This window comes from Odocoileus virginianus, chromosome 16, assembly GCF_023699985.2.
Source record: "Odocoileus virginianus isolate 20LAN1187 ecotype Illinois chromosome 16, Ovbor_1.2, whole genome shotgun sequence".
NCBI lineage: Eukaryota > Metazoa > Chordata > Mammalia > Artiodactyla > Cervidae > Odocoileus > Odocoileus virginianus.
The window spans coordinates 18,396,364-18,422,857 of NC_069689.1; the positions used below are offsets into that span (position 1 = coordinate 18,396,364).

General features: G+C 40.3%; 1 protein-coding gene across 4 annotated transcripts in view; it reads left to right on the top strand.

Moving 5' to 3' along the window:
• Positions 1 to 26,494, top strand: part of BTBD7 (BTB domain containing 7) — a 92,812-nt gene that overhangs the window by 41,911 nt on the left and 24,407 nt on the right. For 3 of the 4 annotated variants that reach the window (XM_070477926.1, XM_070477925.1, XM_070477927.1), the window contains one exon: positions 25,081 to 25,289. In XM_070477926.1, the coding sequence (XP_070334027.1) occupies positions 25,081 to 25,289 (209 nt within the window). Of the gene's footprint in view, positions 1 to 384; positions 6,693 to 25,080; positions 25,290 to 26,494 lie in introns of those variants that run through there. The other variant, XM_070477928.1, reaches the window with a different exon arrangement.

Below are 26,494 nucleotides of genomic sequence, written 5' to 3' on the forward strand. Positions count from 1 at the left end.
GATATAGTTGAAGAATTAATCTGTTTCAGGAATGGCAGTTCAAGTGACTCAAGTTAGACATCTCTAATCATAATGAAATTTAGCACTTAACTCAGAATTGTGAATAAGGTTCCAATGTGTATATTTAAAATATTTAATTCCACATTTTATTTTATAACTCAAACTTTTTCATATAGACTATAAACTCTTCACCTCTGACCCTCTGCACATACTGTTCTTTGGTTTTGTGATATCTTTGACTTTGTTCACTAAATGTCCAAATTCTACCCTTGTCTTTAAGACCAAACTCATATGCTGCTTCCCTTGTTTTGTCTTAGACAGTTCGAATTAAGTGTTTTCTGCTGCTTGCAAACTTCTAAAACACTTCTTTTATCATTCTTTTAGGTTTTTACATCTTCTGACTTGTTTTGAAATTAACCTGTATAACTTCCCTCTACCAGTGTGTATCAACTATATTCTCTAAAGACAAGATCCAAATCTGGGTCATCATTGAATCACCCAAAGAACCTAACACTGGCCTTTGCTCTTGGTAGACTCTGTTATATATTTTGAATTATCTTCAGTACCCATGCAGACTGCATGACTTTTTCTTTTAAAAAAGGGGAGAGTGTAATCAATGTTTAACCCTAGTTGTAAAAAAAAAGAGAGAAAGAAAACAGTGAGCCTAAATCGAGGAGACAAATATGAAGTATTGTTATAAAAATAAATTTAGATGTGATCTAAATGATGTATAACTGTACTGTTAAACAGTTTTAAGTTAAATTTCAAATAAAATTGTCTCATCAGCTCTTTACTTTCTTGGTCCATTTACAGGAGATAAAATATTAATTGAATTTAGAATATTCTAGAAAGCCAGTCAAGGCTGTTAATCTTTTGAAGCCAAAAAAATTTAAGAATAATCTTACCTTTTGTGCTAATTATAATTTAGATCAAAGAACTAAGTATGTATCTAAAATTTCACTAATAAAAGCATAATTACAGTAATAATGCAAATATAATTCAAAATGTTGAAGTAACTTGGAAATTCTTATTCTGAATTAAGCATCTTTTTACTTATTTATCATGTTTTACTAAGGGAAAGTAAAATTGTAAAGAGATTGCCATTTTCTTGTCTATTGAATGTCATGTTTAGTCACTCATATATGTAAAAGCGTAGATTAATATTGTGACTTATTAAATGACTTTTGAATGTAAATGTATACGAGGCACTTTGTACTCATAGCAGGAAGTGTTATTTTAAAACATATACAGTTCATTTGAAGTAAAGTCTGTAATGTCTTCAGTTCCATTTTATTTAAAATTATGCAGCGTTTAATTAGAAGCCTTTTCTCAACAGTGAGCAAATCCTTTTTTTTTTTTTTTGTAATACAGAAATTTCAAGAATGCCACAGTGGAGGGAAATGAAATAGAGGAAGGTTTATTTAATTTGGTTTTTTTCCCCAACCCAAATTGTGTGTTTATTATATCAGAGTCTGAGCAGTTGGGTTTAATTTGAATTTTATAGCTATTAATCAGATGAAATATGAGGAGCTATACTTAGGTTAGTATGGATATGAACACGGAACTGTGAACAACATAGTCCTACAGCCCTACTTCTGTGGGATCAGAAAGAGCTGAGCATTTATATTGTTGAAAAAGTATGAAAGCATCTGCAGTGGTATTGCCTGTTGCAGATGCATCTCTGAAGCAGATATTTGATTTCAGCTTACCATTTTTTGACCGCTGTTGCTGACTACAAGGTGCAGTGCCAGGGAAAAAAGAATTAAACAATTTTCAATGCCATTATGTATGTAATGGGTGCTTCAAATGTGCTGTTTCTTCTTTCTTTTTTTCCATGACATTCTTAAAAGATATATATTTCATTCAAAAAAGTAGCAGAAAGTTCTTTGTTTCTGGACACTCAAAGTAACATATCTGTCATTGGTACATGGGTGGTAATTTGAGCCATGAGAGTGACATACCTGAGAACATCTAAGAAAGAATCCTGAAGGGACCCAGCATTATGTAGATGAGCATTTTTCTATTCCTCCTAAACTGCTAACCTTCTATATCTGCCTAATCTCCAATTTAACAATTCCACCTACCATTCTCAAGTTCACTAGTTATTAGTTTTGCATGTGTAACCTATTCTGGACATATCACTGCTTTTTCTCTTTGCTGTAAAATCCATTTTGAAGGGCCTTTATTTTTCATGAGAAGTACCTCAATTTTCAGGAAATGTGATTAACGCAGCCTTAATTTTCACTTTAGGCTTGTCAGTGCTGTTTCATGATAAATAATATGTTAATTTGTACAACTTAGAATTTTGTGGGGGGGGGCGAATCTCACAGGAGCAAGCATTTATTATCTAGTAGCCATCCATACGGACTCATAACTAGTGCTGCAGTAAAAATCGGCCACCCCTGAAGACCCAGATAAGTGTTACTACAAATGTTTCTGTGATGACAGAAGAGAAAACACAAGGTTTCTTGCAGATGCACTATGAAGATTAGGGTGGGCAGTTAATCCTTCATGGGGTGGGCTTGTTTAGAACCCTTCAGGGCCTCCCCTTGGCTTTTAAGGTGAAACTCAGATCCCCGAGGACGACAGAAGTGCCCTTGCTGGTTCAGCTGCGTCTGCCCTGCCAGAAGCCATCCTCTGTGACCTGCCTGAGCCTTCTAGAACCACCAGCACATGTCTCCTGTTCTATGGAGTCTTCTCCCCTCTCTCCGCTGCATCTTTTCTTCACCGAGTGAGTAGCTGCAGGAGTTCAGTGTATGGCTCATTCCCTCTGGAACATCTTGCTGAGTCTCGTCCTCTGCCCCAGAATGGCTTGGATGGTTACCTGCCTTGCTTGCCTGGCACGGATGACAGCTCTGGTCATCTCATGGGTTTTGTTTTTTTTTTTAACATATATATTTTATTGAAGTTTAGTTGACTGACAGTGTTTCAGGTGCACAGCAAGGTGATTCAGTTATGCAAATACGCATATTTTATCTTTGAAATTATTTTCCATCATAGGTTATTACAAGATGTTGACTATAGTTCCCTATACTATACAATAAATCTTTGTTGGTTATTGCATATATATTTTTTAATTAGAAATCTAGCATTTTAGTCATACTAAGTCAAACAAGTGGACTCAAAATGTCATAATTTTCTTAGGCAAAAATTAATAAGTTTTCTAAAATATATATTGTATATATGTATACAAAAGCTTTTCTACTACATTTGATAAAGGCTTGAGAAAGAACATTAAAAAGAAGATGGAGAAATTGGAGAACATAAACTAAATGAAATGGGAGTGCTGAATACGAAATAAAAAAAGTGAAACAAGCTTGATAAAAGTAAAAGATCATCGTATAATCCAGTTGGTTTTAAATATGACTGCTCATTAGAAACATCTGGAGCTCTAGAGAGAAAAAGGCAATGCTTGAGCGTTTGTATTTTTCAAAAAAATTTCAAGATAATTCTGATACGTATCTGGATTTTGAAAAAATGATTACAGGTTTTTCTATTAGAGACAGGTGGCTCAGACAATAAAGAATCCACCTACGATGCAGGAGACCCAGGTTCAATCCCTGGGTCAGGAAGATCCCCTGGAGAAGGAAATGGCAACCCACTCCAGTAATCTTGCCTGGAAAAATCCCATGGACAGAGGAGCCTGGCGGACTATATTCCACAGGATCACAAAGAGTCGGACAGGACTGATTGACTAAGACTTTCTTTGATGGTAAAGAGTTCTGTTATTTTTCTCTTGACCAACAATGATACAATAATATTAAGTTAGTAATAGTTACATAATCACAATAGTAAAATATGTTTATCAGTTTTCACAGTCAATAGCCAGACAAAAAATAAAAGATAATTATAGTTGCAAGCCATAATGGGAACATGATTAACTTAACAATATAAAATAGTTACACACAATTGGAGGGGGTCAACCAGAGTGATGTGGTAAGTGGAGGTGCATACATGCACATTTTTCATCCACCCAGTAAGTCTGGGTCTTTTGGTTGGTGCGTTTAATGCATTTACATTTAAGGTAATTATCTATATATATGGATGTGAGAGTTGGACTATAAGAATGCAGAGCACCGAAGAATTGATGCATTTGAACTGTGGTGTTGGAGAAGACTCTTGAGAGTCCCTTGGACTGCAAGGAGATCCAGCCAGTGCATCCTCAAGGAAATCAGTCCTGCATATTCATTGGAAGGACTGATGTTGAAGCTGAAACTCCAATACTTGGGCCACCTGATGCAAAGAGCTGACTCATTTGAAAAGACCCTGATGCTGGGAAAATTGAAGGCTGGAGGAGAAGGAGATGACAGGATGAAATGGTTGGATGGCATCACCGACTTAATGGGCATGAGTTTGAGTGAACTCCGGGAGTTGGTGATGGACAGGGAGGCCTGGCGTGCTGCAGTCCATGTGGTGGCAAAGAGTCGGACACAACAGAGCGACTGAACTGAACTGATGATCCTATTCTTCCCTGAATGCTCAGACAGTAAAGAATCTGCCTGCACTGCAGGAGACCTGGGTTCAGTCTCTGGGTTGGGAAGATCCCCTGAAGGAGGGCATAGCAACACACTCCAGTATTGCCTGGAGAATCCCCATGAACCGAGGAACCTGGTGGGCTATAGTCCATGGGGTTGCAAAGAGTTGGACACGACTAAATGACTAAGCACAGCATACGATCCTATTAAGGTTTTCTTAATTGTTCTGAATTTATTTTCTGTAGGTCTTTTCCTTCTCATGTTTCCTGCCTAGAAAAGTTCCTTTAGCATTTGTTGTAAAGTTATGAATTCTCTTAACTTTTGCTTTTCTGGAAAGCTTTTGATTTCTCCATCAAATCTGAAGGAGAGTCTTGGTGGGTAGAGTGTTCTTGGTTGTAGGTTCTTCCCTTTCAACACTTGAAACAAATCATGCCGTTCCCTACTGGCTTGTAGAGTTTCTGTTGAGAAATCAGCTGATAGCCTGATGAGAGTTCCCTTATATGTTATTTGTTGTTGTTTTTCCCTTGCTGCTTTTAATATTTTATCTCTGTCTTTAATTTTTTGTCAGTTTGATTACTATATGTCTCAGTGTGTTTTTCCTTGAGTTTATCCTTTCTGGGACTCTCTGTGCTTCCTGGCCATGATTGACTATTTCCCTTATCATGTTCGGTAAGTTTTCAGCTATTATCTCTTCAAATATTTTCTCAGGTCCTTTCTCTTCTCCCTCTGGGACCCCTATAATGTGAATGTTGGTGCATTTAATGTTGTCCCAGAGGTCTCTTAGACTGTCTTCATTTCATCTTTTTTCTGTTCTGTGGCAGTGATTTCCACCATTCTGTCCTCCAGATCATTTATCTGTTCTTCTGCCTCAGTTATTCTGCTTTTACTTCCTTGTAGTGTATTGTTCATCTCTGTTTGTTTGTTCTTTGGTTCTTCTAGGTCTGTGGTAAACATTTCTTGCATCTTTTCAATCTTTGCCTCCATTCTTTTCCTGAGATTCTGAACCATCTTCACTATCATTATTCTGAATTCTTTTTCTGGAAGATTGCCTATCTCCACTTCGTTTAGTTTTACTGAGATTTTACCTTGTCCCTTCATCTGAAACATAACTTTCTGCTTTTTCATGATTAACTTTCTGTAATAATGGTTTTTGTTTTAACCACTGTGAGATTGTGCTGCTGCTTGCTTCTTCTGTCTGCCTTCTGATAGAGGAGGCTAAGAAACTTATGTAAACTTCAGATGATGGGACTGGTAGTGGGAAAAACTGGGTCTTGCTCTGATGGGCAGGGCCTTGCCCTGTGAAACTTTAATCCAATTATCTGCTGATGGGTGGGGTTGCACTTCCTCCCTGGTAGTTGTTTGGCCTGAGGTGACGCAACCCTTGGGTCTACAGGCTCTGTGGTAGGGTTAATGGTGAACTCCAAGAGGGTTTATGCCAAAGGGGACCTTCCAGTGCCACTATCCCTGTGGTGCACCCCTGCTGACCCACACCTCCACAGGAAGCCCTTCAACTCTAGCAGGTAGTTTTGGTTCAGTCTCCTGTAGAGTCACTGTTCCTCTCCTCTGGATCTTGGTACATGCAAAATTTTGCTTGTGCTTTCCACGACTGGAGTCACTGGAGCTCAGTCCTCTTGTTGTTTAGTTCCTCAGTCATGTCCAACTCTTTCTGATCCTATGGAGTGTAGCACGCCAGGCTTCCCTGTCCTACGCTATCTCTGGAGCCTCCTCAAACTCATGTCCGTTGAGTCAGTGATGCCATCCAACCATTGCATCCTCTATCGATCCCCCTTCTCCTCCTGCCTTCAGTCTTTCCCAGAATCAGGGTTTTTTCAAATGAGTTGGCTCTTCCTATCAGGTGGCCAAAGTATTGGAGCTTCAGCCTCAGTATCGGTTCCTCCAATGTATTCAGGATTGATTTCTTTTAGGATTGGCTGGTTTGATCTCCTTGCAGTCCAAGGAACTCTAAAAGAGTCGAGAAAACCACAATTTAAAAGCATCAGTTCTTTGGCACTCAGCCTTCTTTATGGTCCAACTCTCACATCCATACATGACTACTGGAAAAACCACAGCTTTGACTAGATGGACCTTTGTCAGCAAAGTAATGTCTTTTTAATATGCTGTCTAGGTTTGTCATAGCTTTTCTTCCAAGAGCACACGTCTTTTAATTTCATGGCTGCAGTCACCATCTGCAGTGATTTTGGAGCCCAAGAAAATAAAGTCTGTCACTGTTTGCATTGTTTCCCCATCTTTTAGTCATGAAGTGATGAGACCAAATGCAATGATCTTGAGTTTTTTTAATGTTGAATTTTAAGCCAGCTTTTTCACTCTCCTCTTTCACCTTCATCAAGAGACTCTAGTTCCTCTTCACTTTCTGCTATAAGGGTTGTGTCATCTGCATATGTGAGGTTATTGATATTTCTCCTGGCAGTCTTGTTTCCAGCTTGTGCTTCATCCAGCCCGGCATTTTGCGTGATGTACTCTGCATATAAGTTAAATAAGCAGGGTGACAGTATACAGCCTTTCCCAATTTGGAACCAGTCCATGGTTCCATGTCCAGTTCTAACTGTTGCTTCTTCACCTGTGTACAGGTTTCTCAAGAGGCAGGTAAGGTGTTCTTGTATTCCCATCTCTTGAAGAATTTTCCACAGTTTGTTGTGATCCACACAGTCAAAGGCTTTGGCATAGTCAATAACGCAGAAGGAGATGTTTTTCTGGAACTCTGTTGCTTTTTTGATGATCCAACGGATGTTGGCAATTTGATCTCTGGTTCCTCTGCCTTTTTTTAAATCCAGCTTGAACATCTGGAAATTCTTAGATCACGAACTGTTGAAGCCAAGCTTGGCGAGTTTTGAGCATTACTTTGTTAGCGTGTGAAATAAGTGCGGTTGTACAGTAGTTTGAATGTTCTTTGGTATTGACCTTTGGGATTGCTCTTCAGTCCCTGGAAAGCCTTCAGTCAAATCCCTCTGGTCCTCAAGCCCAGATTCCCTTGGGATTCCCAGTCCCTTTGTCGGATCTCCAGGCTGGGAATCCTGACTTGGGGTTCAGAATGTAACCTTCAACAATAGTGTAAGAACTTCTTTGGTATTATTGTTCTCTAGTCTGTGGGTCACATACCCAGCGGTTATGGGATTTGATTTTACCGTGGTTGTGCCCCTCCTACCATCTCACTGCGGTTTCTTTGTCTATGGATGTGGGGTATCTTTATTAGTGTTTTCCAGCAACCTCCTGTGGATGGTTGTTCAACCCCTAGTTGCAATTTTCGTGCTCTCGCAGGAGGAGATGAGCATAGGTCCTTCTACTCCACCATCTTGTACTGCAAGCATATGCTGTTGCATGTCATTTTCACAACAACCCCGTGAAGCTTGCAGAATGGGTCTCCAGTTTGCCCAGAGAGATTCAGAGGTACATAATAATGCCCAAATTTAATGGTATTAATATTTTATAAATACAAAGTCTGGAGCTAGATCTGTGTTCTCATCCTGCCTCTGCCACATACTAACCACATAAATTCTCTCTAGGTTCCTCAGCCTGAGCTTGTTTATTCCTCTTCATAGAAGCGCAGGCACCAAGCACTATGCCTGGCTAACAGTTGGGCTTTAACAAATGGTTTTAAATTTTATTTACATTAACTCTTAGTAGACAATTTCTAAAGATAAGCTTTGAGTTATTTTCCTTACACATCATTTGACAGCACAGTTCCAAGTTTCCAAAGCCTAAAAAGTTTACCAGATTAATTAAGACTTTTTAAAAAGTCTTAATACATTTAATACATGTAAAGATACAATAGCAAGAAATATCCAATGTTAGATGGCAAAACAGAGCCATTTAAAAAAAATGGTACTGTAAAGTAATTAGCCTCCAACTAATAAAAATAAATGAAAAAAAAAAAAGGTACATAGAGTGTTCCCTGTGGTGCTGGGCTTTTTGATGTAAACTCCCATTTTGCTTTGATTCAGTTATAGTCCCTTTTTCTCTTAGAAACACTGGGAAAATGGCCTGAATGGGCCATTTCCTAAAGCCCCAAGTTATTTTTATTTTTCTAACTCTGCCATTGTCAGATTTTGACTACTCCTCTTATACCTTCTGTTGCCAAGAAGTGCAGAAACTAATGCAGTCTACGATGCATCTTATACTGATACGTGGAAAACAAGATTTGGAGAGGGTATTAGTGAGTGAGGAAGGAAAATGACAGAAGGAAGAACCTCTGTATTGAACAAGTCTCCTGCTTTTTCAAACTCAGTTTTGAGGTACAAAGTTGCCGTTTCTGACTTAAAACCAAATATTGCACTTAACTCCTAAAAAATCCAAAATATAAGAACTCTGACCAGACACGAGCATTCTGTCCACTTCTGGTTTTGGAAGTGGCTGGAGAAAACTGTTCCAGAAATTCAGATAGATTAGAATATTTAGCTGTTACTATGTGCAAAACATTGGGCTAAACTCGTTATGTGTAAGACCTCCCTTAAGCTTTACAGTAGCTTGTGTGGTAACTGCTATCATCCTGCTCGTTTTAGAGATGAGGTGAGTAACTTAAGTTGTTAACTTCTCCAAGGCCACGTCTACTGATCAAACAATGGACTTCAAAACAAACATACTGAGCACCAACTCTGTATGAAGGACTAAAGCTTCTGTTATATTTTTTCCTTTTTGGGGGTGGTGGCAGATGGCGGGCCCACATTGCGTGGCATGCAGGATCTTAGTTCTACAACCAGGGATCAGCTCTGTGCCCCCTGCAGCGGGAAGACCGTCCTGACCGCTGGAGCGCCAGGGAAGTCCCTTTCCTTTACACATTAAAACCTTTAGACTGTGTTTGGTAACACTCATCAGTAAACCACATTATCTCATACTACCACTCCTTTCTCCAAATGCATATTGATGACATACTTGGAACAGTTTGAGTTTTCTTACAAACCTCTGAATATGTTTGGATATGTGTGTGTATATTTCAATGCATTTCTTGTTCTGTTGTAATATAGTAGTACCACACTATACATGTTATCCTGTGTCTTGCTTTTTACATACTTAATAAACTTTGGGAAAATGATGTCAGTAAAGAATAGCTACCCAGGCTTCCCTAGTGGCTCAGAGGGTAAAGAATCTGCCTGCAATGCGGGAGACCCAGGTTCGATCCCTGAGTCCCTGGAGAAGTGAATGGCAATCCACTGCAGTATTCTTGCCTGGAGAATTCCATGGAGAGGGGAGCCTGGTAGGGCTGTCATCCATGGGGTCGCAAAGAGTTGGACACAATTAGTGACTAACACTTTATTTTAATAACTGTTTTTGTTTCTAAAAATATAAAAAATATGCCCTGATTGGATATTCAGATAATTCAGATAATACAAAAGTTGTTTAAAAAACCCTTTAGACTCACTCCCCAATGAAAAACACTGTTGACAAATAGTACTTTTTTATAAATATTTCCTGAAGACTGAATCTTAGTTTAGAGTGTTAATTTATGAACCTGCTAAAATATTCAGTGAATATAAACTGACTAGAAAGTTCTTGCCTCACGACTATTTTTTCTCATATTTAGATGAAAAGGAGTATCAGTTTCTATTATAAGTTAACATGACCTAGCCACGAAGAGGGTAGCTTTGATATATTAAAAGGCTTTGAGCTCTACTTTTGTTCTCTTCACTACAACATTTTTATGTTTCATGCTTAGTGTGGACGTGTCCATACGACTTCCAGTAAATGTTTTTACATGTCAAGGCAATTGAAGGTGAAGTATCCACACATCTGAAAGTTGTGCCAGAAAACTGAAAACACTGTTTGCACACTTACATGTCTTTGTTTTTAACCAAGTTCCTCTTCAACCGTAATAGGCCCCTGAAGTGGGTTTGTTTTAATACTGTTTTCACTGTCAGTGTTATGTCCTGTTAAAGTTTCCTTTGAAGAACGATGCTGGGACTTCCATGGCAGTCCAGTGGTTAAGACTCTGATTCCACTGCACGGCGGTGCTGGTTCTTTCCCTGATCGGGAAATCAAGATCCCACATGCCACATGGCTCGGCCCAAAAAAAAAAAAAAAAAAAAGACAGTACTGAAGTTTGGAACCTGATTCACGGAACTATTTGTAGAAAATATATGGACATCATATTGGTTTTCTAAACCTTGATATCTTTCTGAGCTTATATCTAACGAGCTTATATCTAATTGTGAGCGGTTCAAAAATGTATGATTAATTGCTTTTTAAAAATGCCTCATCTCAGATTCTGGATTGATAGTTTTTGTTTGTAAGTGTAAGTAAAAGTACTAGGTATCTGAAGTCTTCAGTGGTGTGAACCCCCTCCTAACCTACTTTTTGATTATCAAATTTTTAGAAGTACTAAGAGAAATAGAAGTAGATAGAATGTTGTAAACCTGGTCACCGCAACAGGTCTGTGAACCTGAGAGAATAGCAGCACCTGAGTTTTCAAAGGTAAAAATGGAACATTGTGGGGGGAGGGAGGAATATAAACTTTAGATTCCAGTGGACCTTTCTATAGAATTAGCACTGTGATTCCTAGACTTATTCATTTAGCAAACACTTACTGAGCTCTTACTGTATGCCAGACTCTGAGAGTAAAGTAATGAGTTAGGTAGTCTAGTGGCGGGTGCCAGTAGGCAGTTCCAGTGTGTAAATGCCCTAACAGAGTAAAGCCCTGAAGGGCAGGGGAGTTAGGAAAGGAGGGATGGTATCTAGAAGAACTTTACAGAGAAGTTGTGACCTGGAGAATGAATAGGCATTAAGTAGATAAAGAGGCCCATAACAGGCAGAAGGAACTTCAGGTGGCAAGGTCTAGAGATAAGTGAGAGCTGGGCACTTATGGTTTTGGGGGGGGGGGGGGGGCGCGGGTTGTAGGGGTTGCAGAGATGAGAGCGAGGTAGGATGTAGCAAGAAATGAGGCTGTAGCAACCAGCATGGCTGGGTAATAAGAACTTGGTATACCATGCTGAGACGTTTGGTTTTATCCTGAGCATGTGACCTGATTAAATTTACATTTTCTGAAAGATCTCTTTGGTTGCAGCATGCGGCAGAGACCCATAAGAACTGTTCCAGAAATAGTGTTTTTATTTTAAATGTATACTTTCTTTAAGCAGATAAAATCTATATAAATTACATATCAAAAATTACTATTCTTTTTAAAAGTTCCATACTCTATTTGTGTGTTTATTCAGTAGAATTTTTTTGAACACCTATTTTTTTTGCCAGGTAGTGTATAAGCTTTCGGTTCACATTGTCCTCTGTGGTAGGTATTATCTCTATTTTACAGATAAACTGAGGCTTGAAAAATACTGTCACTGGAGATTACAACTAGAAAGTGTTAAGGCCAAGATTTGAATCCTGGTTTTTCAACTCTAGACCTATTCTTTTCTATTTTAAGGGGAAAGGGAATAAGATTTCTGTAAGTGGAAGTCATCTGTGAGGTGTATTGTTTGAAATGGAGCACACAATTATACTGAGGAGATAACTAAACCAGTAGATATCAAAAACTTTACTGAAAATCATTAATTATTTACATGGCTCTCCCTCAAACACTGGATTTTTCCTTTATTATGATGATGGAATTAAGGATACTAACTTACTATTTTGTTACTAGTGGGAAAATGGTTTAAGAATAGTAAACAAGTTCAGTTCAGTCACTCAGTCCTGTCTGACTCTTTGCAACCCCATGGACTGCAGCACACCAGGCTTCCCTCTTTATCACCAACTCCCGGAGCTTACTCAAGCTCATGTCCATCAAGTCAGTGATGCCATCTAAACATCTCATCCTCTGTCATCCCCTTCTACTCCTGCCTTCAGTCTTTCCCAGCATGAGGGTCTTTTCCAAGGAGTCAGTTCTTTGCATCAGGTGGCCAAAGTATTGGAACTTCAGCTTCAGCATCAGTCCTTCCAGTGAATATTCAGGACTGATTTCCTTTAGGATGGACTGGCTGGATCTCCTTGCAGTCCAAGGGACTCTCACGAGTCTTCTCCAATACTAGTTCTTCAGTGTTCAGCTTTCTTCATAGTCCAACTCTCACAACCTACATGACTACTGGAAAAACCATAGCTTTGAATAGACAGATCTTTAATATGCTCTCTATGTTGGTCATAGCTTTTCTTCCAAGGAGTAAGCGTCTTTTAATTTCATGGCTGCAGTCACCATCTGCAGTGATTTTGGAGCCCACTATTTCCATCATTTCCCCATCTATTTGCTGTGAAGTGATGGGTATAAACAATCTATTTGCCATGAAGTGATGGGTAGTAAACAAGGTATAGGTATAAAGGGGTATTTTTTTGTTTTTAGATAAAACCTCTTGAGTTTTTCACATACTGAGTACTAGGGTTGATTTTATGTAGCATTTTAACAAGTGATCTGTGAGAGGCCCCAATACATTTAGGTTGTCACTGGCCATTTCTGTTCCCTTTATGATCTTTGCTCTGCTCCCTTAAGATTGTGCTCCTTTCCTACCCTCTCTCACCCCCACAGATCCCTGTACCTGCTTTGAATTAGAATACACCAGTACAGTGGATGCCGTCTTCAAGAAAACCTAAGTACGGTAACTGTTGTTCAGTCGCTAAGTTGTGTCCAACTTTTTGCAACCCATGGACTGCAACACACCAATTATAGTAATAGCTGCTACTTACTTAATGTTTATCATAAGTTAATGTGCTATGTGCTCTGTGTATATTATTTAATTCTCAAAATAACCCAACAAGGTAGGATTAGGAAACATTTTTTCAGATGAGGAAACAGGCAGAATTTCACACATCACACAGGTATAGGGAGTTGGGATTGGGTCTCAGGTCATGGTGTTGGGTCTCAGATCAGTCTGACTCTAGTGGTGTATCTTGACATCTCTCTTCCAGATAGATGCCTGAACAAAAGAATATGTGTCAATTTCAAGAAATTCAGGTATCCTGTAGATCCCAGAATTAGATCTGCTTGCATTTTAATTTAGCAGAGGCTTATATACAGTTATCTGTGTCCAGAGAATGGACATCTCCATGACTGCTTTTCCCTTTAATTATGTTATTTTCACCCCCCAAAATACTAAGGGATAAATGATTTAAAATGTCATATTAGAATTTATAGCATAAGTATTTCTCTAAATTAAAGTTAAATACAGATTTAACTACATATCTTAGAGATCTTGATCTTTTTTGTTTCCCTTCATGGTAAAAAGAGAACCCTTCAATCTTTTATCACTTGTTGTCTTTGTGCTTTAGCCTCCTCCTCTAGTTACCAAAGTTGTTGTGTAGATATTTTCGGCTTCTTTCACATCTTTGTCTGTTTTTCCCCCTCCCACAGCTTGGCAGAGCTGTAAGAGTGAAGAGCACCAGCACTGTTTGTGTATTTTCACACACAAGCAACGTGAATCTCAGTATCTCAGAGCAGAGAACCTTCTGATTTCCCTCCCACTATTTGCTTGCATTTTGTGGACGAGGATTGATTTTATGTTGAGCACTGAGGGAAGGAACTACTGGCGCCTTCCATAGCCTGGGTGTGTGTGTGTGTGTGTGTGTGTGTGTGTGTGTGTGTGTGGTCTCTAACTGGGCTTCAGGGTGTGTGTGTGTGTGTGTGTGTGTGTGTGTGTGTGGTCTCTAACTGGGCTTCAGGGTGTGTGTGTGTGTGTGTGTGTGTGTGTGGTCTCTAACTGGGCTTCAGGGTGTGTGTGTGTGTGTGGTCTCTAACTGGGCTTCAGGGTGTGTGTGTGTGTGTGTGTGGTCTCTAACTGGGCTTCGGGGTGTGTGTGTGTGTGTGTGTGTGTGTGGTCTCTAACTGGGCTTCAGGGTGTGTGTGTGTGTGTGGTCTCTAACTGGGCTTCAGGGTGTGTGTGTGTGTGTGTGTGTGTGTGTGTGTGTGTGGTCTCTAACTGGGCTTCAGGGTGTGTGTGTGTGTGTGTGTGTGTGTGTGTGTGTGTGTGTGGTCTCTAACTGGGCTTCAGGGTGTGTGTGTGTGTGTGTGTGTGTGTGTGTGTGTGTGTGTGTGTGATAGATAATATATTCAAATGGAGCATAATTCAAAATGGTACTCATCAAAAGGTCTCCTGCCCTCTCGACTAGAGACTTTTTACTCTGCCAGCTTTGAAGAAGTCAGCTTTTGTGTTGTGAGATGGCCTGTTGAGTGGACTGCATGGAAAGAACTACAGGTAGCCTCTTGGAGGAGGTTGTGAATCCTCAGCTAATAGCCAGCAAGAAGCTGGGCCTTTAGGGCCTCAAGGAAATGATTTTTGCCAGCAACCTGAATGAGCTTGGAAGCAAATCCTTCCCTAATTGGGCCTTAAGATGAGAATGTGAACCTAGCTGACACCTTGATTGCAGCCTTAGGAAACCCTGAGGACCCAGGTGACTTGTGCCAGACTCCTGACCACAGAAAATATGAGATGATTTGTTTGTTGATTTAACCCCCTATGTTTGTGATTTGTTGTTTAGCAACAGAAAACAAACACATTATTTAATCTTCTGAGTTTTGTAGGGTAGAATGCTTTAATATCAACAATTTCATGCGATTTAACTTAATTAGAGGAGAGCAGTAATTTAAATCCAATTTACCACAGAGCCTTCAAGGTGCTAACCAGCGGCACCTCTGTAAAAGACTCAATTCAGGAAAGAGGATACAATTAGCCACAGTCCCAGCTGCTGCAGTTGGGTGAAGGCTTTAATTGATAGTCTCATCATAACTGCATCACTCGGGTTTCAATCAGGGAAGCTGAGCAACACTGACTTATGGGGTAAGGGAATCATTACAGGAATCGGTCCTTATACAGTGGTGGGAGAAGCTGGGGAAGTGGAGGTCTGCTGTGGTGGAGGGGGTTGGACCCAGAGGAGTTAACAACCAGTCCGCCTGGGAAGCCAAGGACATGGAGCCAGTAAGCTGGGGCCGCACAGGGGAGAGTGGCCGTTGTATCTGGGTCTGCAGCCAAGCTCCTGGTGGCGGCCTGGGGCCAGTGTTGTCAGCAGAGCTGCAGCTGGGAGGGAGAGCGGGATGCGGAGTGCAGAGAGCAAGGACCAGCTAGGGTCCACGGCACCTCCGTGCTGCCTGCCACCACATCTAGCTTCAGTGGTTTTTAGAGAGAGATGGCTGCTGCTGCTTCCTTTTATATCACACATTTCTGTTTTGGCCAGCTTTGGGGATGATTGTGGAAAAGAGTTTTAGCTTAGACAAGCTTAAATAGTGCAGATCAGCACAGTCCCCGTCTCCATCACTACACCTAGATTTTCTTCCTGCTTTGCCAACATTTCAGCAGGTCTAAGTAGCCTACCAGGTGAGAGGACTCAGACCTTCATCCCAGAAGTATCTGCAATTGCCCAGGTTCCGTTATCACTGAGCAGAGAAGCACCAAAAGGTGCTGCAGTTGAGTCCCTTGGATTCTGGAAGAACTCCTTCCTGCTCCTGTTGTCCTGCCCCACACCTAGCACGCTGGCCCAGGACTCTTAAGTAACCACTCCCACAGTATTTACCTCCAGGTCGTGCAGTTCTTTGGTTGTATATGCTCTTTCTTCCCAGAATAGGGATTGTACTTTCTCCCTCAAACTGTGATTATGCTTGAACAGATCCTGATTATTGGTTTGGAGCTTAGTGAGAGAAGGCCAGGGCAGATACTGAAGAGGACAGCATTGTCTTTTCAGGCACCTTCAGGGCTTCTGGCAAGAGAAGGCTGCTGTCCTCTAGCAGGGAGTTGGGAGCAGGCTGCTGCTTCTCCCAGCCTGGAAAGTTCAAGTGAATCTTGGGGATTAGCATTCCTCATCCACCAGATAGCCCCTTTGAGGGTTTCTGTGTCCAGCTCTTCCTCTCAGGATCCACATTTTGTCATAGATTTGTCAAGACTTTGTTCAAATCTTCTTCATAGATCTGATAAAATTAAATCTTGAGCCTAAGTTTTGGCAGTCTTTTTGCAGCTCTAGGAAATAAGGGTATCTTTGAACACCAATCTAGAAGTTTTCTGGTTTTGACAGAAATCTTAGGCTTCAAGAGTGACTGTCATTTTCTTTTTTTTATGACTTTTAAGCCAGCCAGCACCAGGTCCTTAGAATCACTCATATTTCCATTCAAGTGCAACCACAACCACTACTACTAAACTAACACTTCACTTAGTGAAAAATCTTAGTATTGTCATACTGCAACAGGCAGGGATTGTCACCATCCCAGTTGCCGTTAGGAGTGGGGTCCTCTTTGCCATCTTATCGGGGAATGATCTAGTTCCAGAATATTTCTCAAGAATCTTATTTCCTGGAGCCACTTGTCTTTCTATCATAGTGTGAGTGTCTCCTCCCATTCCCCCATAGCCTGCACTGAAACAGCCTAAAACAAAGGCTTGCTTGCAGGAAGTTATTTGGTAAGGAATCCCATGAACAGGGGAGAATTGGGGGGAATGAAACCGGGGAGGAGGAAAAGCAGCGTGAGAGTGGCCCATAGTGTTGGTTAACATTGCAGGTTATGGGGCTTCAGGCCTGCCAAGAGCCTTGAGGAGTTTTGTACAGTCTTCCTCAGAATGGTCCTGAAAGATGGCAGAGAGGAGCATTTATCTAACCAGCTGTCAGGTGTTGCAGAGTCCAGGGACTAGCAATGAAAGGCACAAAGGCGTAGATCGACTTGTCTTCTCACCCACGTGTCTGATGCTCATTTCTGCCTTGGATCTGGGATTCTGGTTGCCTTTTTAAAACAGATGTACAGGGATGATCTGCTGATAGTGGTGTCTTAGAAAGCAAACCTTTCAACGTGTGATCACTGTGGACTCGAATACTGAAGCCATGGCGACAGTTGGAAGCTTTTCTATCGTTAAGGTGTGAAGTATGGAGTATTTGAAACAAGGTGGTGTTGACAGAAAACAAAACTAATCAAGTAGTGTTTTTGAAGGAAGAATCAGAAACATTAACTAGTTTGTTTCATGTGTGTATATGAGGGAGAGAGAGAAAGAAGGGTGAATTGGCACAGCGGATTGAAGATTGCTTGCCTAGGAGAAGCATAGTGCTCATGGACAGGTTGAAAGTGAACGTGTCAATTGCTCAGAGTCATGCTGGACTGTTTGCAAGCCCACCAGACTATAGCCCACTAGGCCTCTCTGTCCATGAGATTCTCCAGGCCAGAATACTGGAGCGGGTAGCCTTTCCCTTCTCCAGGGGATCTTCCCCACCCAGGGATGGAACCCAGGTCTCCGGCACCGCAGGCAGACTCTTTACTGACTGAGCCGCGAGGGAAGCCCCATGGACACACGGGCTCCTGAGTGTTCCTAACATGATCCGCAGAGCTCTGATGGCGCTGTTTCATCCTGGCCTTGAGGAAATGAGACCACTAGAGCGTGGGGTGCTTTGATCCAGCACTTAGCACTGGGTGGTAAGTGAGAGCCAAGAGTTAGTGATATAATTACCTGAATCCAGAGCCTTCAGTGCTCTGTCTACTACTACATGCTGCTGTCACTTCCCACTTGTTTCATAATTCCTTTCCTTAGGATTTGGAATCCGTCCCGTACAGTTTAGCAGGAAAGAATTGAAGCAGCTTTTTTCTTGAGCCTATTTGCACGTGAAGTCTTAACTCTAACTCTGATGGCACTGGAGAGTCACCACTGAAGTGCCTGCTCTAAGGCCAGCCTTCCTTTGGCCTTACCATACTGCTTTATGTCGCGGGGCAAGCCACAATCTCCTCCCTGATTCCTCTTCTTTCTTCCTCTTCCCACCTCAAACCCAATATGAAATTCTAAATCTGGAAGCAGCTTATATATTTTCTGATGGCTATGAGCCAATGAAAAGGTTTCCCACTGATACTGGTGAAACATGTATGATGATGTACCTGGGAGTAATGAAGAGTATAAGAGCAGCCGTAAAGACAGATCCTGACAATGTATTCAGAACATCTCTCAACATCGAAGTGTATTTTAGTTATCAAACATGTTCATAATATGACCCTTAATATGCAGAGTAACAGTCATCGGTATTACTAAATGTCTAATTTGTTTTACTTCTTTGTATTTCTGCCTTGATCATTCATGTTACGTAGCTCAGATTTTTGAAAAGAAACATTTCTGCCATCGTTAAGGATTAGAAAGAAAATATTCTGGTGAAAGAGAATAGAAAGGATTAAAAAAGTAGGAGATGAATCTGTAAAATGGAGTTATCACACAAGCAAGAAAGAACTGTAAAATGTTTGCTTCATACTCTCTGCCAACCTCACAGCAGCATCATTGAAGATCTCCCATCTGAGCAGAATACATGGGCATCTTTGAGATATTGAATGTCTAGGCTCCAGATGAGTTTTTTTGTCATAAGGAAATTGTTAAAAGCTTTTGATTCATCCAGAAAGTTCTCTGGTTTATTAGTCAACCATTGCTATATAACAACAACCAGAGAATTTCAGTGGCATTTAACAAAAAACATGTTTGTCACAAATTTCCAGGTGACCTGAAATCACAGATTTAAGTTTGCAGCATCTGGGGTCACTCTGATGGCCACTGTGGTTGAGTAGGACTGGCGGTTCAGTTCCCACTGCTGCTCATTTTCCTCCTGGGACCAACAAACTCGCTCCGTGTGTTCTTACCATGGCAGTGGCAGAAGGCAAGGGGGCAAGCCCAGTTCCCAAAAGGACTTTGAAAGCCTTTGGTCATATCACATTCACTAACATTTAATTGAGCTTCCCTGATAGTTCAGTTGGTAAAGAATCTGTCTGCAATGCAGGAGACCCTGGTTCAATTCCTGGGTCAGAAAGATCCACTGGGGAAGGGATGGGCTATCCACTCCAGTATTCTTGGACTTCCCTTGTGGCGCAACTGGTAAAGAATCTGCCTGCAATGTGGGAGACCATGGTTCGATCCCTGGTTTGGGAAGATTCCCTGGAGAAGGAAAAGGCTACCCACTCCAATATTCTGGCCTGGAGAATTCCAAATATTTAATTGGTCAAAGCTGATCTCACAGCCAGTTCCAAAGTCTTGTTGCAGGGAAGTAACACTCTGCCCATTGAGAAATGGTGGGGATCAGAAAGCTGCTAGTAGGGACTGTCTCTAAACAGTAATCTAGCATATGTGGACAATAGTCTCATAAGCTCTAAACTTCTAGTTTAAAAAGATAAAGTAGTCATTCTGTGTCATTTAGTTGTATTTAAAGAAATATATAGGAAGAAATATATAATAAAGTAATAGTTTGTCTGTAGTGAGGAAATGTAGTCAGTGAGTTCTATAGGGAAGAAGAGCGAGCATGCCTTCTGGAAGTTAATTAGGACCAAATGGGAAGAAACAGTCTGACTTCCATGTATCCTGAAACTGACAGAGGGGAGAGGATTTTAGATAGAATGGTGTTCAACTCACTGTTCAGCACTGTTCTAAGTGGTGTGTGACTGACAACAAACTGTGGAAAATTCTTCAAGAGATGGGAATACTAGACCACCTGATCTGCCTCCTGAGAAATCTGTATGCAGGTCAAGAAGCAACAGTTAGACCAGACATGGAACCATGGACTGGTTCCAAATCAGGACAGGAGTATGTCAAAGCTGTATATTGTCACCCTACTTATTTAACTTCTATGCAGAGTATATCATATGAAATGCTGAACTGGATGAAGCACAAGCTGGAATCAGGATTGCTGGGACAAGTATCAATAACCTCAGCTATGCAGATGACACCACCCTTATGGCAGAAAACAAAGAAGAACTAAAGAGCCTCTTGATGAAAGTGAAAGAGGAGAGTGAAAAAGCTGGCTTAAAACTCAACATTCGTCCCATCACTTCATGGCAAATAGATGGGGAAGCAGTGTAAACAGTGACTTTATGTTGAGGGGCTCCAAAATCACTGCAGATGGTGACTGCAGCCATGAAATTAAAAGACGCTTTCTCCTTGGAAGAAAAACTTATGACCAGCCTAGACAGCATATTGAAAAGCAGACACATTACTTTGCCAACAAAGGTCCATCTAGTCAAAGCTCTGGTTTTTCCAGTAGTCATGTATGGATGTGAGAGTTGTACTATAAAGAAAGCTGAGCGTTGAAAAATTGATGCTTTTGAATTGTGGTGTTGGAGAAGACTCTTGAGTGTCCCTTGGACTGCAGGGAGATCCAACCAGTCCTTCCTAAAGGAAATCAGTCCTGAATATTCATTGGGAGAACAGATGCTGAAGCTGAAACTCAAATACTTTGGCCACCTAATGTGAAGAACTGACTCATTTGAAAAGACCCTGATGCTGGGAAAGATTGAAAAAGGGAGAAGGGGACGACAGAGGATAAGATGTTTGGATGGCATCACCAACTCAATGGACTTGAGTTTGAACAAGCTCTTGGAGTTGGTGATGGACAGGGAAGCCTGGCATGCTGCAGTCCATGGGGTTGCAAAGAGTCAGACACGACTAAGCAACTGAACTGAACTGATTCAAAGTGGGTCTACAATGAGATAATAAGGAAATTGAGAGTATGCATTTTAAAACTTTTGTAGCAATTTGACATTGCCACAGTATTCAAGCAGTGTTTTTACTGAATTTTACTAAAGTATTGGTTCATGGCAGATTGGAAACTTAAAAAGCAGACTTAAAAATCTGTTCCTTGATGCAAGATAGTTTGAGAAGAGCTAAGATAGACTTTCCGCTGAATAGAAATGAATACTTGCACATAAATGAACCTTCTGATTTATCCATTAGTCTTGGGATTTGGGTTATTAACACTTCATCACCAAGAATCTGACCATCTTTGAGTGTGCAGTATTGTTTTTTGACTTACAGGACTGGTCCAAATTTTCCCAAGGAAATGTCTTTGTATGAAGCCTCTTTGTATCTCATTTCCTAGCTTTTCCCTGCCAGCATCTATTTGACCTTGCTGCTATAGTATTTACATTTTCATTCCATTATTGACAAGCTTGACAAAAGATAAATTACCACTAAGTGAAATTGTTTACTATGACATGAAAATACTAATTTTGACAATACTAGATAAATCTCTTGAAAATGTCCCTTCCACTTTTTTTTTGTTTTGTTTTAGCCCAATTTTCTTAAACATTTATGAGTTAACATCACCATGTTTGGTGAATTTATAAGGTGCTTTCCTATTCATGAGAGAGGAAGTTCTAAGTGAAGAAGTTACGATGAGCATTGATGAGTAGAAGACCTAAGTTAAGAGGCATGACAAGGAAAGAGATTTTTAGGATGGAAGTAAAAGATGATTCATTAAGTATGACTTACTTTCTTCCTGGCTGTATGACCTTGGGCAAGTTAATTAGTCTTTGTGAGTCTTAGTTTTCTCATCTGTAAAATGGGAATTATAATATTACCTTCTTCAAGAATATTATCAAAATTAAGCACAGATCTTGGTACATAATAAATTTCAAAAATGTTAGCATTATGTTTTGTTTTTAATTATCTACCAGGTGTCAGGTGCTATAGCATCAGAGATAAAGGGGGTTCAATACCCCAGAGGAGCACTCAGTCTGATAGAGGAATCAAACAAATATGTCAGAAATGTAAACCAAACAAGTGTGAGAATTTAATGCTATCACAGGGAGAAACACAAGACATTGTGGAAAATTTTAGGTAGGAGGAACACCTAACTTTTGACTTAGGCTTTGGGGAATGGGCTCAAGGTAGGCTTTTGAAAGAGGCAATATCTCAGCTGACTTAGAGAATGTGGAGGATTTATGAAGGAAAAATTAAGAGACTCAGGGTGGTTAAGTAGTTTGCCCAAAGTGATTTTTCTGCTTAATGCCCAAGTTGGGGTTTCAAGACAATCTGATTTCAAAGTCCTTTTTTCATATTATGTCTTACTTCTTTGTAAACTTGAAAAGTTTAAACATGTGATGTTATCTTTCTCTTTCTTTCCTCTGCCAGTATCCTGGTTTTAGTAAGATTGTGACACATTCCTTTAAATAACCACTTTTCCTCTTGATTTGCCCTGCTTTGTCCCCAAGCACATCTGCCAGACGGCCTTCCCTGTCATGTTGACTCATGCTCCTCAACTCTGCTGCCCCGCCTGCTTTAAAGCAGCAGACTGACAGAGCCCTCCACTGGCCACCGGGCGAGGCCTGTCCTCCTCCGCTTGGCGTTCAGGACTTCCTGTAACATCATGAGAACTATCCGGGACTTCCACATTTCCCACTTTTCATGAGCACACATTCATGCCTCTGGTGTCATTTACATGCAGATATCACTTTATAAGGATGCCATTTTAAGGTTTAGATTAGATAAATTAATCTTCAGTCTTTAGATTTAATTACTCTCTTACAACTGAGTGCTCATTGCACACACAGACACTCTTACTCTGTTATTTCTAAACATGATTTTATCGTTATGACCAAAAAAAGCTTGGATGTCATCCTTCTTTAGTTCCATAAGGGTTCTTGGTTATTGTTGTAGTTTAGTTGCTAAGTCATGTCTGACGCTTTTGCAACCCCATGAACTGTGGCCCACCAGAAGATAGCTCTGTCCATAAGATTTCCCAGGCAAGAACGCTGGAGTGGGTTGCCATTTCCTTCTCCAGGGGATCTTCCTGACCCAGGGATCGAACCCGTGTCTCCTGCATTGGCAGGTGGATTCTTTACTGCTGAGCCACCAGGGAAGTCCCAGGGTTCTTGGTATTCTACCCATAATGTGATGAGCTAACCTCTACTCCTACATTTTTCTGGAGGGATCCTTTTATTGAGGAGAGGCAAGGAGAACAGTTTTGATTGTTAGAAATTTCTTAATAGTCAGAATCTCTTTTACCATCCGTTTCCCAGGACTTGCCATTGGAACCACAGATAATTGGTCTTTTTTTTTTTTTTCCTGCCTCATGAGGTTCCATCAGACATTGAAAGATAGCTCTTACGTCTCTCCTTGGGTTTCTGTTACATAAATCAATAATAATATTGTTTGTTCAGAGCTTTTTTCATTAACATCTCTCAAACTCTTCACGGTATTTTTGCCCTCTGAGAATTCTAGAGCTTTGTCATTGCCGGTCTAAAACCACAGGGCTTAGAACAGAAAACAGCATCCAACAGGACAGCAATGCAACATTATTCCTTTGATTACGACTCTATGCTTGTGTCTTAAAAGCCTATGATTGTTTTAGCTTTATAGTAACCATGTCACATTTTGCATTCATTCAGTTAATATACCCAGATACTATATTTACATAATGGTTGTAGTTAAGCTAGCTCTTCCTGTCATCTACTCTGTAGTTGACTCTTTAAATATAGAACTTAGGATTTTTCTAGTTAGATTTCACTTTCATTTTGATCCATCTTTTTAGCTAATTTTGACCATTTTATCCAGTATATTTTTAAATGTGTTTCCCAGTTTTAGGTTGTCTCAAGACTTTGAAGCCTACTTTCCAGCTTGATGAACATCAGAAAAGTAGAGACTCTCCACTCCATCTCGGGAGTTGACCAATGCTTCTTACACATGGTTCTGTTAGCCACTGTTCTGTCACCCCTCCACATCTTTTTGTCTTACCTTGAAAGATCTCATTTGTACATTCAGCAAATTTTTATTCAGTGTCTACCATGTGGAAGAAGATACCAGTGATATAAGACAGTGGTCCCCATCTTCTTAGCTGACAATCTGGAGACATCATGAAGTGTTCTGTTAAATGCTTTACAGAAATCAGGTTACACAGTTCTCTATGATACTCGGTTTCTCTGTTGTCATATCAAAAGGGGAGGATGCGTTACTTTTTACAAACTCTATGTTGGCTCCTAATGATCATACATCACCTGAAAATGGGAATCATTATCTTTCTCTTTTCATAGGTTCAGAAGAACTTTGAGCTTGGAAAGTCTCCAGAGTTCATTACTGACCTTTCTGTCTTTTATTGTATCTTTTAAACCTCCGAGCTCATTAGAGAGCAGCCTGTTTAGCCACATTTGTGGTGGTGACAGTGGCATCTAATCCCATTATTGGGATTCTTTTTGTATTTTATGGTAAACTTAGTTGTGAAGAATGTCTGTCCAACTTAAGCCATTTTCCCTTACACAGTCTTTGTCACTCCAATTCTATTTGTGTTTTATCTTTGTATTTTGTAATTATTTTTCCCAAGGAAAATAGCTGACTATCCTCAGATGTTTTTCTTCTCTTCTTAAAGCCCTTAAAGTGCCATAGCTCTTTCTCCAGGATCCTGGTCCTTTTCACTTAAACCATGTATTTCTTTTTAGTTCAACAAATGAAAACAAAAAAAATGCAGTACTCTAAGGGATGAAACTATCAACAATGCAAAGTGTTGTTTTTTTTACTAGAATATTACCAAAAACAGATATCCTCATAGTTCCTAGAAGATAGCCCACCCATATCCCTAAGTGTGGTTCAGTTATCTGTCAGGTGTCATCCAAACCTCAGCTTGTCAATTCCCATAGCTGTGTCATTCCTACCTATTCTTCCTTCTTTCCCCATTGGTCTAGTGCTCTCTGCTATGCTTATACAGATTTTGAGTTGGACATAGATGTTTATTTTCTTAAACAGTTATGAGGATTCCCACCTTTTCCTGTAAATCTTTGTGGAACAGCAGATTCCCTGTAGTTGTCAAAATCTATTATGGTTACCAGTTGCTACCCCATCCCATCAAGTCTTGGTGACTTCCATGAGATTTTATTATCTCTGTGTTCTTTTTTCCTGTTGCTACTTTTAAGATTGCTGTCTAACACACTAATGTTCAGTAATATTTATGATTAATCTCAAGAAGTATTTGCCTTCTCTTTTAGGCTGTGAGGATATCATTGCTGAAAGCATCTCATTAGATACCTTAATTGCCATCCTCAAGTGGAGCTCTCATCCATATGGCTCTAAGTGGGTGCACCGACAAGCTTTACATTTCCTCTGTGAGGAATTTTCCCAGGTCATGACTTCGGATGTTTTTTATGAACTCAGCAAAGACCATCTGCTTACTGCTATCCAGTCTGACTACCTACAGGTAATCATTTATACACCTCTCAAATTCATTGTCATTCATATGTGCACCAGGAAGCCCGTCTGTACTGTGTTATTCTCCCATCCAGGGAGCAGCCCACCCAGGAATGCCCTCTTCATATTTGTGCAGCCGAAGATTTCTAGGTCTCTGGCCCTTTGTGCACACTGCCACCATCACTGAACAGTGTGAACCAGCCCAGGTCCTAACCAGCTATTCACCAAAGGGGTTGTGGCAGTAGGCAGGGTCAGAAGCATATCCCAGTGGTGATTCTCTTGGCTTCTGTTAATAGTAGATTCACTATAAGAGTTTCTTTTATTTTTGGTAAAGTATCAGAAGATACTTAGACTAAAGCAGCACAAAGTAAGAGTAACATTCAATTTCTGACCTATTCAGACATTTCTTAAAACTCAGTGTATGAGTCCTGCTGAAGTATACTAATGTTTTCAGCACTTATTTTTAGTCAGAAGTACATTTAAACAAATTCTTGTATTCTTATATATCATAAAATTAAGTAATTTAACAGTATATTTAAAATAAGCTAATAAAATACTTTGAGGTAGTTTATTCAAGTTGGTTTTTTTTTGGCACTGGCTGTATCACTTTTATGCTGGTAACTGTACAGCAGTTTTAATGATATGAAGTTATAAACTCATTAAGCCATATCCTATTTCTTTGTATTTGTATTGGAAAAATTATGAAATGCTTTTCATCTCAGTCAGCAGTGCAGTGAAGGGTTAAGTAATCCACTTAGCATCTGTATTTTTCCTTTATACATTGCTTTGATTGCAGTACATATGTTGTCATAATCGGTCTTGATCTGTTTAGGATCTGTTTTCATTAACCTTATTATTTCACTGTCCTGATGCAGACATTATAGGAAGTAGGATTTGTCAGTTGAGTTTTCCCCTCAGTTCGTCTCCCCCATCAGGAAGCTTCCATAAACCTCTTATCCTTATCCATCAGAGGGCATACAGAACGAAAACCACAATCACAGAAAACTAACCAATCTGATCACATGCACCACAGCCTTGTCTAACTCAGTGAAACTATGAGCCATGCCATGTCAGCCACCCAAGACTGATGGGTCATGGTGGAGAGGTCTGACAAAATGTGTCCACTAGAAAAGGGAATGGCAAACCACTTCAGTATTCTTGCCTTGAGAACCCCATGAACAGTATGAAAAGGCAAAAAGATAGGATACTGAAAGA